This window comes from Parasteatoda tepidariorum, chromosome 6 (genome assembly GCF_982258835.1).
Source record: "Parasteatoda tepidariorum strain Cologne lab strain chromosome 6, Ptep-v5.0, whole genome shotgun sequence".
Classification (NCBI taxonomy): Eukaryota; Metazoa; Arthropoda; class Arachnida; order Araneae; family Theridiidae; genus Parasteatoda; species Parasteatoda tepidariorum.
The window spans coordinates 29,833,369-29,849,128 of record NC_141760.1 but is presented as its reverse complement, the minus strand read 5'-3'; the positions used below and the strand labels follow the sequence as shown (position 1 = coordinate 29,849,128).

The 15,760-nt window shown below is 26.3% G+C and overlaps 1 protein-coding gene and 1 long non-coding RNA gene across 3 annotated transcripts in view; one reads left to right on the top strand and one right to left on the bottom strand.

The window, feature by feature from the left end:
- The window catches only part of LOC147807748 (uncharacterized), a 371,001-nt gene that overhangs the window by 144,907 nt on the left and 210,334 nt on the right, over positions 1–15,760 (bottom strand). The window lies entirely within an intron of this gene.
- Positions 11,433–15,760, top strand: part of LOC107445619 (netrin receptor UNC5C) — a 169,067-nt gene continuing 164,739 nt past the window's right edge. For both annotated transcript variants that reach the window (XM_071178867.2, XM_071178866.2), the window contains exon 1: positions 11,433–11,772. In XM_071178867.2, the coding sequence (XP_071034968.2) occupies positions 11,676–11,772 (97 nt within the window). In that variant the 5' untranslated portion in view covers positions 11,433–11,675. The remainder of the gene's footprint in view (positions 11,773–15,760) is intronic.

The window sequence follows — 15,760 nt, the reverse complement described above, 5'->3', positions numbered from 1 at the left end:
TTTTTTAAAATTATTTAAAAGCATACTTCTTCTTAAAACATTTGAAATCCTAGTTCATAAGCTAATTTTCAATTAAAAACCTGCGAAAGTTAGCCAAAAAATATATAATATTTAGTATATCAGTATACAGCAAATTATGACCTAAACCTAACTGCATTAATTGTTTCTTTTATAGAAAATAAATGTTAAAAGTTTTATTCTATCCCTGACGGCGGCTCAGAGCCAACACTTAAAAAAATTCTGGATCAAATTACGGTATAAAGTACCGGAACTTTGGGTGCATTATCTGTGAAATCCATTTTAAAGTAAAATCTATTTTTACCGCAAAATATTATACCATAATTTTTACAGTAATATTTTTGATTAGAGTGATTCAGTGATTTTACTGTAATTATTACTGTAAAAATTATGATTTATCAGATTTTTTTCCCTTAACATGCTCCTGTAAAAATTGATTTTACGGAAAAATTATTTTTACCGGTACGTTACTTTTTACCGTAATTTGATCTGAAATTTTTTGTAGTGTAACCAGTATTAGATAGATGGTGATCAGCTTGTCTGAGAGGTAAAGGTTGCCGATGCACAGTGTTTACAATATTACCACCATCATAATGTTCGGCTCGAAAACATGGTGCTATTATGCCCATGGCACCTTTGTAGACAATTTTTACGAGGAAGAGGGCAACTCTTTTAAAAGTTGAAAATGAATACTAAGGAAATGATTTCGAGCAAGAGGTATTTTTAATAAGAAATATTTTTGATCTAGTTTAGTTCGAATTTAAAACTATAAAAAATAGTAATAGTTAAATAAAAACGACATATAAAGACAGTTTGTTGTTTCAAATTTATTTTGGAACAATAGTTTGCAAGTATAAAGGTACGATTTGATTTATAAAAGAAGACAAAAACTTTGCGTTGAAAAGACATGCCACGTCAAGACAGTTTTGACGCAAAATTACCAATGACGTACTCTTATTCCTAATTTTCTATAAATTTAATTTTAATGTAAATTTAAGGATAGATATCAATTAAAATGTGAAATAATTATTTAAAACTATTAAAATATTAATAATTTAGTTTAGCTTCAAAATATTTTTTAATAAAGTACTTATAGAAATATATTTTTGGATTGAAAAGGTAATTTTTAAAAAAATTATTTTGCATAGAATTTTTAATATTTTTTTGCTTCAAACAAATTTCCTTAACTATCCGCATTTGGTGACCAGCTTGACACCTTTCATAATTATCTTGTACAACTTATAAACTTTAATGGTAACCAAACCTAACGCACAGCACAACTCTATTTAATGTATTCTAATTCTCCAACCTCTCCTCCAATCTTAACACTTTAATTAATTTTAACCAATATATATTAATCAAATTCTTTCAGCATCTTGTTGCCCCGTGGCTTTGCCGTTCGGATGAACTTTGATTTCAATTTTAACTATTTTTCAGAGATGTCCTGAAGACGATGTCAAAGTTCTTCGTGTAATGAACTTTAGTAATAATTTAAAATCTGTCCGGACGTCATTGAATCACACAAACCTAAACGTAAGCATGAGATCGGTACATTTCATCAGAGTATAGGCAGCAGAAGTATTAAATTTATTTCCATCTCTATTGTGAGATAAAATAGAAAACTCATACCAATGCTTCATTACGTAGTGTATTACTTCTTAACACACCTCTCAAGTCATGATTTGAGTATAGCATGATATATGCATGTTATTGCTAGAAAAACTCAAACTTCGTTACTAATAATTGGTATGACTGAATGAGGCATTATAGCACCGTTTATGCTTAAAATTTCTACAGCCATTTTGAAAAGGATGAAAAATAATTCTAATTAATTTATTTGTTACAAACTTTTGATTTCTTTAAAAAACAAAATTATTCTATATAAATACTCAACGTATAATCAAAATTCCACATTACTTAACTTATTACTTAAATAGCTTGGTCAGTAGGGCGCTGAAGCCATGTCCGAGAGTTCGTGGGTTCGAACCCCGCCGGCCGAAGAAACTAAAGTAAAATGATGACTGGTGTACGTTAAATCTGTCGAGTCGCATAGTCTTCCATGTTCCCGTAACAAATCAATACCTCTGGGGGTACTGGATTGGGGATCGATCGTTCTCTAATTCAGGTGAAAATTACGATCTGTGGATGAATGAATGGATTTATGAATGGGTCCGCCCTATAAACGGGTCCGACGAATGGGTGTGGCAGAAGTCGAATTCTTGGCCATAGATGGCGCCACTGGAAAACAAGAGCAATCACACCCCTCTGCCTAAACAGGCATACGAAACCAACCGACCGAACAAAATGAATAATAACTATAGTGTTGCCAAAAAATAGGAGAAATATCAGAGATTATGGTATGTTTTTTTCAGCTTATTGAAAATATGTTTAAAATAAGAGCATTATTTCAAAAGCAATATTGCATTATTATTATATAGATGTGAAGTCATACACTATATTTATCAAATTAGCACTATCCTGTAGTATTTAAACGACCGGAAACAAGGAAATCACAAGTTCAAGTTACCACTGTATTTCTGGGGATTATAATTTGTGATTTATGAAAGTGATCAATGTAATGTGCAAATCTCTTTACCTGCATTATATTGCATTATCTCTTGCAATATATTTTTTAATAGAAAACACAAAAAGCTTCTTTGTTTTCTTCAACATTTAATTAGAAAGACGGTAACTTGAAATAAATCGTTTTAGAAATAGTAATTTGACGATTTTATTGTTTCAGGGAAGTTATAAACCACTAAGATCAAAATGCTTTTCAAAACGGCTTGTTTAAAATTATAAACAAAAAAAGTGAAAGAGGTTATTGACCGCAAAAGTACCATTCATTTCTATTAGTAACTATACTAAACTCGTCATCTCATCGGTTACTGGAAAAATAGTGCCGTAGGGTACACTGTTATATAATAATTATTATTATATTATTATTTTTTTGTATAAATGCAATAGTTTAAGAAAGTGCAAAATATCAGCATTAGAAAATGAGGATTCATTCATTACCGTGGATAAACTTATAGTCGACGGAAATTTTTTACTTTTAAGCAAGAAGAATTAAAGCTGCGTTTTATGTTCAAATAATCGAGCAAACTATCGTATTTATGGAGTTTTGCATGTAGAAACAGCAGCTTCAATGTAACAAAAAAGACAAAGCATTGGAATTAAAACTACAAACAAAATAAGTTGTGAATAAAGCCCGCAATCTAACACTGAGAAAAATAGTAATGCCGAAACTTCCAGAAAATGGTAAAACTTAACATATTTCTGGCTTTGTGGGAACACTGAAAAGCTCGGTTATCTACACCGAACCACTTTGGCAATGGTTTTGGTAAAATTAACATTTAAATATGGTTTTATAATGCGTAATTTCAAAACCGGAATTTCCGGTAAATTATTCCATACCATAGGAGCGGAAAATTACCACACGAGACGTTTAAATATTTTGGTTTTATTCACAGAGTTATGTTTTTTTTAAATTTTTATTTATTTATTTATTTCTTTACTAGAAATGTCATTACTATAAAGTACTGTCATTTTACCAGAATTTTTTCTCCGTGCAGGTTAATTGTAAATCTGTAACAGTTAACCTAATCAAAAAGAAATTCTTATTAACCTAATCGAAAAAGACTCTACTAAATTAACTTAATCAAAAAAAGATTCTTATTAAATTAACCTAATCGCAAAGAGACTCTCCGAAAAAAACTCTGCCCAAAGGACATAAAATTAAAATTTTGGAGAAGATATCAACATCATAATTTTTTCCCCACTCGATTTAGTCCACTTTTTTTTAACCTTTGCTCTATGACAATGTTAGAGGAATAAAATTTCTAACAATTTTTTAAAATTTAAAATTATACAATTTCATCGATGAGAGTAACAAAAAATAAATAAAACTTACAGAACATACGGATTTTTAAAAAAAATTTGTTTGACGTTGGGATATAAATATTTCTGTTATTGTTTTTGAAAATTTTTATTTACTGAAACATAAAAATGTTGACTCAGAAGTTAAATATTAGTACTTAGTTAATTCAGAAATTCAGTATTTTGTTTACTAATATTACTAATACTGCGAAAAAGATAATGCTGTTTCGCAAACTACTGAGCCCGATAATATATGAAGTAATTGTTTAGATTTTTGTGGTAGTTCTGAAAACATATTACATCCGAAATTCAAAATTGGATTATAGGAAGTAAAATTTTATAATTTGAATTCCATCAATGGATAATTTGAATCTAAGAACTGAATGTATTTAATTGCAGAAATCGATCATTTGAATTTAGAATTATATAATTTGAATTTCAGAATTAGATCATTTGAATTTTAAAATTAGATATTTCGAATTTTAAAATTATATAAATTTGTGTTACAAGTTTGATATTTTCAATTTTAGAGTTCTCTCTATATTTTTAATTAAATCTATATCTCCAATTAAAACTAAAAAAAATTTAACACCGAATAAAATAATTTTGAAAATGAAGGATTATGCTGGCAGGCAATCATCCCACATTTGTTTGTTCTTTTTATTCTACTGGAAAATATTTTTATTCTTCTCAGCTTATTGCAGGAAAATGAATTTGTTATTCACTTGTACTTACTTAGAACTATTTGCAAACGTATTTACAGAAATTCTTTAAGTAATCATTGAAAAATTATAGCAAAGGATTAGAAGTGAAAGTTCGCCAAATATTTATCATTAACTTGTGCGCATCATTTAAAAATTGTAAAATTAATAATTATTTAAAACATGAACGTATCTTCTGAATTTAAGAGTTGAGTAATAAAGTTACACTTCCGAAATAACTTGGTAAAATTACATTAAGAATATTACATAAATATCTAAAGAACTTAGAGTAATTTTACTATGAAAGCTTAGGAAAATTATTTTCAAAACTGTGGAAAACACAAGATGACGAAAAAATATTTTCGTAGATACAAATACAACGTCATTTTTAAAAAGCGTTATTGCTAAGGAATTTCTAGTAAAAATGAAAATTCTCGTATCAAATCTAATTTATAAATCAGCTCTTCATACATAAAATTAATCACACGCAAATTGGAAAAGATAACTGAAGGAATTTTGCGAATTCTTCCTTTTCGAAAAAAAGAGAGAAGGGAAATAGAAGATTTGTTTCCAACAACAGAACATAAATGTCGCCAAAATATTGTTAGAAAGTTTCCTTTTTTGAATCTGGCAACTAATATGAAACGCGGCTTTAATGACATCTTTCCCTGCATAACTGAGTGAGGAAAATTCAATTAAGAGTTGCAAAAGAATTCGGTAAATACAATTTTCCAGTTCATTAAGAATTTAATCTTGGAAAGCAAATTTTGTTCCGCTATAATTATTATTGTAATCCTGGTATATTGAAATATTATCAAGTACCGAGAGATTAATCAAATTACGGCAAACGATCAGATTCAAAGAAATATTCGTTTGCTTTTTACTTTCCTTTCGAAAGTTGTTGCCAACTTTTTTCACCTAATTGCATACTAATGTTCCATTTGCATGAAATAAATGAAAGAAAATTCTAACTGTCATTTCTTTTTGTAATTTTGGTCATTATTTTGCTTATCCCAATAATTAGATTATTTAAGGTGTAATTGAAAATGATATCTTACTTAAACGAGTTATTTAAGGAAAATAAAAAAGGAAAAAAATATTCAAACCTTAAAAGTGGAACACTTATTCTCAAAATAATATTTTTTATTGATAATTAAATTTTATGCTCATTATGAATCATAGCTTTGAGAGCTAAAAATAGGCAACTTCAAATTAACTTTAGAACGAAGTAATATTATTGCTTCCTGAAACAATTTTTTTTTGTTTTACCTTGGCTAATTCCATTTTATAAATAGTAATTATGTGTTGCAATTATAACACACATGGGATCGAAAAAAACTCTATGAGGTAGATATTTTAATTTCATCAAGACTCATTTTAATGCTAACGATACTTTTAAGCAGGAATTAACTTGAACCTAAGTATGAAAAAAAAAAAATGAAACATCTTTCTACACTTATTATTTTTTTTAATATTATTTTTCGCATTAAATAATTTTTTGAACATAAAAAGATAAAAATTTTTTAAAGTCATAATAAGACTAATTTTGATTTCACATCTTTTAAATCCAATAATTTTTTTTCCATCTTCTCACATTAGTTTTTTTATGTAAGTTTTTTTCTTTTCTTTAGTAAATATTTTTTCAGTACTGTTTTTACTTAAGATAAATAAAGTTGCATAATTTCATTTATAATATCAATAATTGCAATATATTTACATTTTTAGCTTAAGAAACTCTCTTTAATGTGAATTAAAGTAAGATTCCTGAAATCTGAATAATACAATTTAAATAAAATGAAATATTAAGAATAAAGCTTTATTTCGTTTGGAAATGAATGCTCTTTGCAAATTTTAAATTCATTAGATTATGTTTTATTTCATGCAAAAATATAGTGGTTGGATACATCCTATTAAATTAAAGACTTATAGTTTGAAATGAGAAAAAAATTCTTTTTCATATTTTAAGAAAATTGCTTAGATAATTGTTCTTTACAAATTATATATTTCATTAAGATGCATCTTATTATATTTAAAAATGTAAGACAGGGATATTGGAATCAACATTAGAATTAAGTTAGGACACATATTATTTTATTCAAAAACTAAAACTTAAATTTAAAAACAACGACGAAAAAAAAAACGACGAAAAAAAAGAGTTATTTTTCCATTTCAAGGAAATATTTTTGAAAAGGATTCCAATGTGATTTTTTCACTAATCGTTACAGTTTCACGAAATCTTTTGTTTATATTTTCATGATATTATATTTTTTTACATGCCTTTATCGGCCAGACGGTTATTTTTTTAAATGTATCTTCATGTGGGAAATCGTAGTATTTTTAAAAAGTGAAACATTAAATTTAAATTTCAAAATCTACAGATTTTTTATAATATTCTCCTTAAACCAGAGCTTCAAATAATGACAAAAAATTATGTTATTTTTATCAATAAGTAACTTAGAAAGTAAACTCATAAATGTGTTTAAATATTTAAAAAAAAAATGTTTTGATTAAAATGTGTAATGTGCGATTATTACAGTGGCATTGTCGTAATGTTACCTTCTAAGCGATTCTCAATTTTCAAACTATTTTTTTGAGCTACAAATCACAACAAAGCATTTATTTTAGTACAAATTTTTTTTCAAAAGCACAATCATTATCATGTTTTTGTTAATCAACTTTTGCTTCTGAGACGATGAAAAAATGTAATCAAAATTTTGCCCACTTTCCGACCAGTTAGGGCACCCATATGTATGTCTACGGAAGCTCCATGCTTAATGACAATTAAGTTTTAATGTTTCCCTGACTCAACAAGCAGAATTTATCATCTTTTTATTGAAAAGTAGAATTTATCACCTATCAAACTTTTCCAAAATGCGAAAACGCTAAGATTTTATCTGGAGTGCTGTATTTGGCTAATAATAAAACTTTGTATAATTTTCTGACCAAATTTAACGCTATTTTATTAACATAGGAATTTATCGTCACTCAAAATTTTGACCCTGCCCGATTTACTACAGTGCTTAAAATTTTAAATGGATCAGAACAGGATAACAATACAAATTTCAATTGCTTCGTGACCGGAATTAGAAGAACTTTTATCTGTAAATAGGATTTATTAGCAATCAATATTTCAAACACTTTGCGACTAACTAGAGTGCTTAAATTTCAACTCAAGCTCAAGTGTTTCCTAAATAGTACAAGCAAAATCGCACTATATTTTATCACCAATTGAAATTTCGACTATTTTTCGATAACTGACAAGAACCGTGCTAAAAATTTAAAATGAATTATAAAATGATCAATTAAAATGAATTCGAAATTTTAAAACTACATTTTTCAAGCAGACTAAGGAGAAACTAATTTAGTTTTTTTCAAATCTGTAACGAAAAATGTAGGGCGCGTCACTTTTCTAATAATAAAAATCTTCAAAACGTCTATCAAAAGCAATGCTTTCTACGATTCTAGTTTTCGGTCTGGTAAAAATAAACTATTTTTTCCTTTTTTGTTTACTTGAAGATCGTGGTTAATATAATTTCCATTCTATTTTAAAAATGAAACTCAGAGAAATTTTAAAAATAAAAGTTTTTTTTTATAGGTTTTATTTATTTATTCATTTATTTTCATAAATGAAGCACAGCAAATAAAAGCTCTTGAACTTTAATTATTTTACCGCAAAATAGTACGTAAGTAGCTTAAATATTCGAAAACTAATTTTACATATTTTTCATTGATAATTCTAATATTTAGATTATAGCATAAAAAATAAACGAGGGTAACAGTGTCATAATAAGAATACACATTCGATTTTTTTTTGGTATTAATTTAGATTTCGTCTCATATCTATTAGGATAAAATTTAAGCCTTATAATTCTGTTGTGATAGCATTGCAGCTTCTTCCACAAAGCTCTCTTTGAAATTCACATTTAATTTTAGGTTACTTAACCAAATGTAATATTTTTCGCTAAAAAAAGATTATTTAGTAATAGTGCAAAAATTTAATTATTATTTTTCTCAAGGGTAGAATTAAATAATAATTAAATAGTAGTTTTATATTCACAATTTGAACTGCATACATAGACGGAGCATATATTTAAGTAAAAAAAATTTACTTTAAAATAAATTGTTAAAAGGAACTATTCTTTAAATATTTAAATATACTTTAAATACTTTAAATATTACTTTAAATATATAAAGGAAATATAATTAAAATTATAAAAATAATTTATTCACTATGAAAAACTTACTTATCGTTTCTCTAAATAAATATCCTTAACTTGAAATGTTGTATAATAACATAATTATAATTAATTTATAATAAATAAACAACTCTTTTGGAATCATTAATTTCGAATGATAATCGAAATCATAAAGATAACAGAAAGCAAATATAAAAAGGGTTGATGAATTAATATTACTGATAAATACCATTAAATGAGGGATAAATAAATAATTTTCAGGTAAATGCCCTTATAATTTTTAGTATTTTTAGGCTGATGGCAGTCAAAAATATATGAATCTTATTTGTTATTAAATATCATATCATGTGATTTTTGCATCAGTGAGAATGCACAAAATGGCAAGCATAGTGAAAATATTTTTTTGTATTTAACTTAATCATTGTTATTGTTTTTAATCGTAGCGTTATTTTGAATCAGATTTTTTTTATATTGATTTTTGTTTATGATTTTTCTGTCAATAAAAGTGAGCAAAATGGTAAACATCATGAAAAATTTGTAAGTATAAAGTGTAACTATTGTTATTGTGTTCAATAGTAGCATTATTTTGAATTTGTATCACGTTTCTTATTATGTTTTAAATCCGTTGCTTAATTTATTTATGATGCATAGTTCCTTATCCATACTTCAAAGTCAGCCAGAAACTGCTTATCAATTTATTTTATCTTGTGAAGAAAAGGAATTCCTTACGAATGTTGAATACGAAAAAGAATAGTAGTAAAGAAGAAAGCAGCTGCCAAGAGAAAGATATTTTTTAAACTGAAGTTATTTTTTATTTTGGGAACCGAAATCGTGGTTATTCTTTCAGTTCTAATTGTGCAACCACTGGTTTGTTCCATCTTTGCCGCCCAATCACGCATTGGTAATATTGTGACCAATGAGAATGAATGTTATCATTGAAACAGAACTCGGTGGTTTGCAACATTTCTTGGCGAATTGTTTCAGAGAACTTGGCGAAGTCTTAAAGATAACTTTTCCTTCTTTTCTTTCAGGAAACAGATCTTTTATTTTAGAAAATAAATCGGAGAAAAGTGTGAAACCAAATGTGTTAAAAATTATTTCTTTTCGAATTTAACAGAGGCTATAAAATATTACAAAAAATAATTAATGAAAGATTAGTGTTAGTTTAAATATTAAAACTTTTGAGGTATTTTAGTTAATAAAAAATTAAGTTCCGAATTTGCGAAAGTATTTGAAAAAGATAATAAAATTCATTGGTGGGGTGTGCGAAATGTTTTTTCTCTGTGAAAAATAATGGTGTAAAAAACATTTCACGTCTTCCATTGTGAGTTTAAAATTTTAAAAACAATGGATTTAAAATACAGTAATTAATTTTAAAAACGTAAATTGCTTTAAACATTATTTGAATTTATTTCTCAGAAACTTATTTAAATTCAGTCACGCAAATATTACAAATAGTTATTTTTTAGTTGAATACTGAAATAATAAAAGAAGTAGTACCAGTAATTATTTTACTAACATACTAAAACACTCTAAATGTGGGGGAAGTAGAGTTCGTGTTTTACTTGCTAGTAATAGTAATTAGTAACAACTTTTAAAAATATAACTGAAACTAAAAAAAAAAAAATAATAATAATTCCCAGTTTCTTTTAAGTTATTTGTGAAATAAATGCTATTATTTTAAATAAAGAGCTGATTTTAAAATTATTTCCAGAAAACCGAACTTAATTGAATTAATTATAGTAAATTCTATTGTTATTAATTTATACTGTTTTAGTTTCAGCCTAATTTAAGTAATTCAGACAAATTTAAACAATAAATGACATATTTATTAAAACTGCAATGCTGTAAGAATTTCATATGATTTTCTATATGATCTTCTTCTGTGTCAAAAACAAATATAATGAACTTTTATGACAAAGAACTATTGTGCAGTGATTGCTAGAATAAAAATGATTAAAGCGTTGGAATAAAGCTGTATCAAGATAAATTAGAATATTGCAATAGTTATTGCTCCCAAATATGCTCAACATTTTATTTTTCCACATTCCAGTTAAATAAAATATTCTTCCAATGTTCTAAGAATTTCATATGATATTCTAAGATTATGTTAAAAGCAAATATAGTGAGCTTTTATAACAAAGAACTATGTGCAGTAATTGCTGGAATAAAAATGATTAATGCGTTGCAATAAAACTGTATTGAATATAAATAAATTAGAATATCGCGATAATTATTGTGCCTAAAAATGTTCAACATTTCATTTTTCCCCACTCCAGTTGTGGCATTTTAAAATAAATCGTAAAACAATATTGTTATAATTTCACATGATATTCTAAAATAATGTTATAAGCAAATATAATGAATTTTTATAGCAAAAACTATTCGTTGAATAATTCGTGAAACGTTGCAATAATGTTGTATCAAGATAAATTAGAATATTGAAATAATTATTCTGCCCAAAAATGCTCAACATTTTATTTTTTCCCACTCCAGTTGTGGCATTTTAAAATAAATCTTTTTCACCTGCGAAACCACCTGTGCGATGGACATTAAAATACCATTGCAGCAATTACGACTTTGGCGCAGGTTTTGGCGACTTTTTTATTTTTCGTGGAAACCCATCACCAGCTGATTTGAGGCATGTGTCTGTCAACTAAAAATATCAATTCTAATCCGGCAATATTTAACTTTATTTTCTTCTTCAGTTCTTAGAGAGTGCTACAGTGCATTTTTTTTTTTTTTTTAAATATAAAACTAGATTATAATTTTTGTAAAAAAAACTATTTTAAATAAAAATATTTAAAATTATTATTATAAAAAGAAATTGCCGAAATATTTATTTCTGTTTTAAAGCGGATTATTAATTTATGTGTTAATTATGAAAAGTGATCGTTGTTTGTTATTGACATTTATTATTTTATTGTGCCATTCAGGATACATCGATGCTGGCAGGAAGAGGAATAGGAAAAATAAACGTGAGTTATTTTAATATTTTTTTAAATTAGGAAAATTAATTAAGGATTAAGAAAACTAATTAATAAATTTTTTTTTGTGTTTTTGCAAACCTGGCATTTAATTTTATTGCAAACTTATAGGAAAAATAAATGCTCGTATTCTATTATCAAAAGGAAATCATTTTAATGAAATTTGAATAAAATTTATAATTGTTCCTTTTAGTTCTATTTCATTTTTGAATTCCAAATAAGAAAAAAAAATTTTTTAATGTATTTAATTGCGCTTAGTTTAATTCTATTTCAATGAAAAATGAAATCTCTCTCTTTTTTTAAACGTAAAATAGGGTGAAATAGTGTGAATTATATATATAAAATGTCAGGTGATTTATATTAAACAATACTGTGATTTAAAAAGTATTTTAATTTTAATATTTACATTTCTAACACATTTTCACAGGTACATAATTTTTATCCGACATGAATTTTAAACAAAATATCAATTCTTCACAATACGACAATAATTACAAATAAGAATTTTTTATATAAACATATATTCAATAAAAGGAAATTGCGTAAAATGTTTAAGCGGTTGTTTCTACAAAAGGTTGAATACAATTTAGTAAAATATTTTATTTTTAACGTGTTTTTAAGGAGTTCGATATCATTTATTAATTATTTCTAGCATAAAAAGAATATAATAAATGCATCAAACGCACTTTAAAATAACTCTGTATTTAAAAACGCATTTTAATTCTAACTCACAAACCACTCAAATATTTATTTTGAATACATAATACGATTTCTAAACCATTTTCTCAAGTTTCCCGCGTTTCAGTTTATGATAAAAATTCTAAATAAGACCTTCATTTAATTGTAAATTTGCGTAAAAATTATTTTTTATTTTTTTATGCAAGAAATTGGATAAATAATTTCAATTAAATTTGAATTAAATTCGCCTTTTTTGTTTGTTCCTTTTTCTTGTAAAAGGAAAGAAGAAAGTGAAATTTAGCGAACCATATATGTTAAAAATAATTTCTTTTTGAATTTAACAGAGGCTTCAAAATATTACTAAAAATAATTTATGAAAGATTAGTGTTAGTTTAAATATTAAAACTTTTGAAGTATTTTTGCTAAAAAAAAATCATATTCTGAACTTGCGAAACTACTTGAAAAAGATAATGAAATTTATTGGTGGAGCGTGCGAAATATTTTTTCTCTGTGAAAAATGATGATGTAAACAAACATTTCACGTCTTCTACTGCGAGAATAAAATTTTAAAAACAATGGAGTTGAAACACAGTAATTAATTTGAAAAACGTAAACTGCTTTAAGCATTAATTAGAATTTATTTCTCAGAAACTTGTTTAAATTCAGTCACGCAAATATTACAAATAGTTAATTTTTAGTTGAATGCAGAAATAAGGAAAAAAAGTTGAGGCAGTCATTATTTTTTTAATTATTCTAAATTATTTTAATTTAATTGTACTTGGAAAACATACTAAATGTGGTGAAAGTTGAGTTGCTAGTAGTGGTACTCGCTAGTAGTAGTAATTAGTAACGGATACGTTACTAATTACTACGTCAGTAGACGTTAACAGATCTGGGCGACAATTCAAGAACTAGTCTAGTTTGATTGGTGTAATTAAGATCTTTTGAAACAATATTGATACCAGCATTTTACGAACTCTATCTAGATCTATGAATGCGAGTTTGATTAACGTAATAAAAAAAGTACTTCACATTAATTACTGATGCAATAATTGTACCGACTTTATACTTTTTTACAGCATACTTTCCGTTTAAATCTTTGCTATTAATTTCATATTAATTTCATTTTGCCTTTAATTTTATTACGTCATAATCTATGGCTCTGTTACAAAATAAAACCACGTAAGTCATTTTTTCTTACGTTTTGTCACTTTCTAAAATCATACACAACCAACCATACAAAAAAAAGAAGAATAAAACAGACAGACCAACAAAAACCATGTTTTGTTGCTAATTTTACCAAACTCAACTCATTAACGAAGTGCTTCGGTAAAAATTACCGAGTTTTTTGGTATTCCCATAACACTAGAAACAAGGCAAATTTTACTATATTCTGGTAGTTTTGATAATACTTTTTTCTCTGTGCACATGTTAAAAGCTCGAAATTCTTGCATACTGTTGCTAAAATTATATTTTCATAGTTGTTTAAAAAAAACGTTGTTGGAGCTTTTTTTAGTTTCATCGAAGTCTAATTTTTTTAATTAAAATTAAGCAACAACTGTCTTTAAATTATTTTATTGAGTGGTGTGTTAAAACAAGAAATTTAATTTGATTTTTTTACTTTTTTATTTTAATATTTTTTTCTTGGAACATACTACAATAGTTTAAAAAAATTAATTATAGACATAAATAGAATTTAAATGCTGGAAAGGTCTTTGAATTTTAGAGATAATGTTCATTCAGTTTAGTTGAATGCAATAGGTTCTAATAAAGTTTTGTAATGATAGTATTCTCTTATTAATACGACATTATTTTTATCAAAATTTGAAAAAATCTCCTTTTTCTCAAAAGCAGTGCAGTTAATTATGTCGATTTATCCTTTTTAAAAATGAACGAAAAGACGCATTAAGCCGTAACCGCCTCTACAATGGAGAATTCTGATCTAATATTCATATTTCTGCTCTTTAATTTTTTTAATTAAGAAAATTTCAAAGCAAGTAAAGGAAGAGAAAACGAAAATAACCTGAGATTCACTCATACAAAACATGCTTAATTCTTATTATTCGCATGCGCTTTTTTCCAAACAGACGGCAATTGAAATTCACTTGTTTTAGAATGAATGGAATAAATCCATTGTACAATTAACATTTATTGCTGTGAATCAAAATCAGGAATCGTAAATCAGGAAAGGTTAAAACATAATAAAATAATAGAAAATTCGTAAACATTTATAAAACATCATTACGTAAATATAAAAGAGTTTCAAAACAGTTAAAAAAAAAATTTCAGAAATAACGTTTGTTGAAAAAAAATTTTTTTTTCTTTTTGCAAGTGCCACGCCTTTATTCCATAGCCTTATGGGGAAATCCCGGTCTTAATACACTCCTATTCCCTAATTTATAAAAATTCAGATACAACATGTTCAAGAATAACTAATCTTTGACCATGATTTATTTTTAACTAGTGAAACATAACATCTATGAGGCTGAGGTAGCAAACTAAATTTAGTATATCACTTCTTCTTCTCATACCACTTTCGTATTATTTCTAGAAATCTTCTTTTAAAAGTAAAAAAATCTATTTAATTAACAGAAAAAAATTTAATGAAAATCACCAATTATGAATAAAAGATTTACTCGTACAAAATAATAGTACATAATATGCTAAATACTTACTATCCGCTTGTATTTTAAGAGACAGCAGTTGAAATTCCGCAGTTTTAGTATGAACGTCATTAGTTCCTTGTACAAGAAATCATTTATTGCCAAAATCATGAAATGCAAAGTTAAAATGTAATAAGATAATTGAAAAGTTGTAAGCGTTTATTAAATTTCCCTCCGGAATAGTAAGCATTTATAAAATTTATTCCTTTAAAAAACAAAATAGTTCAATAAATTTTGAAAAAAAACTTTTTTTTTTGTTTGCAAGCTCCACGCCACTATTAAAGCTCTTTCGCCAAAGAAAATAAAAAAAAACTCCAGTTTAAGTGCCTTGCACTTGAAGAAAAGCTATAATTTTAAACTGTATAGGCCATCTTGCTGTAATTATCGGAGCAGACAAATAACTAAAATATTTTAAGAGTTATTACGTTTTCTAAAAAATTGCCAATTTGGCGACATTTTTCCACCCAGATAAAAATTATCAAAAACAATGCCTTATTCTCACTTTTTTTCAAATTTTTATGAGCTCAGATAAAAAAGCAATAATTTCTAAATATTAAAAATTAAACTACAAATGTGTCTCAAAACTGTGGCTTTTCTCCATATTGACCTTTTGCGCTCTTTCAGCATAAACATAGAGG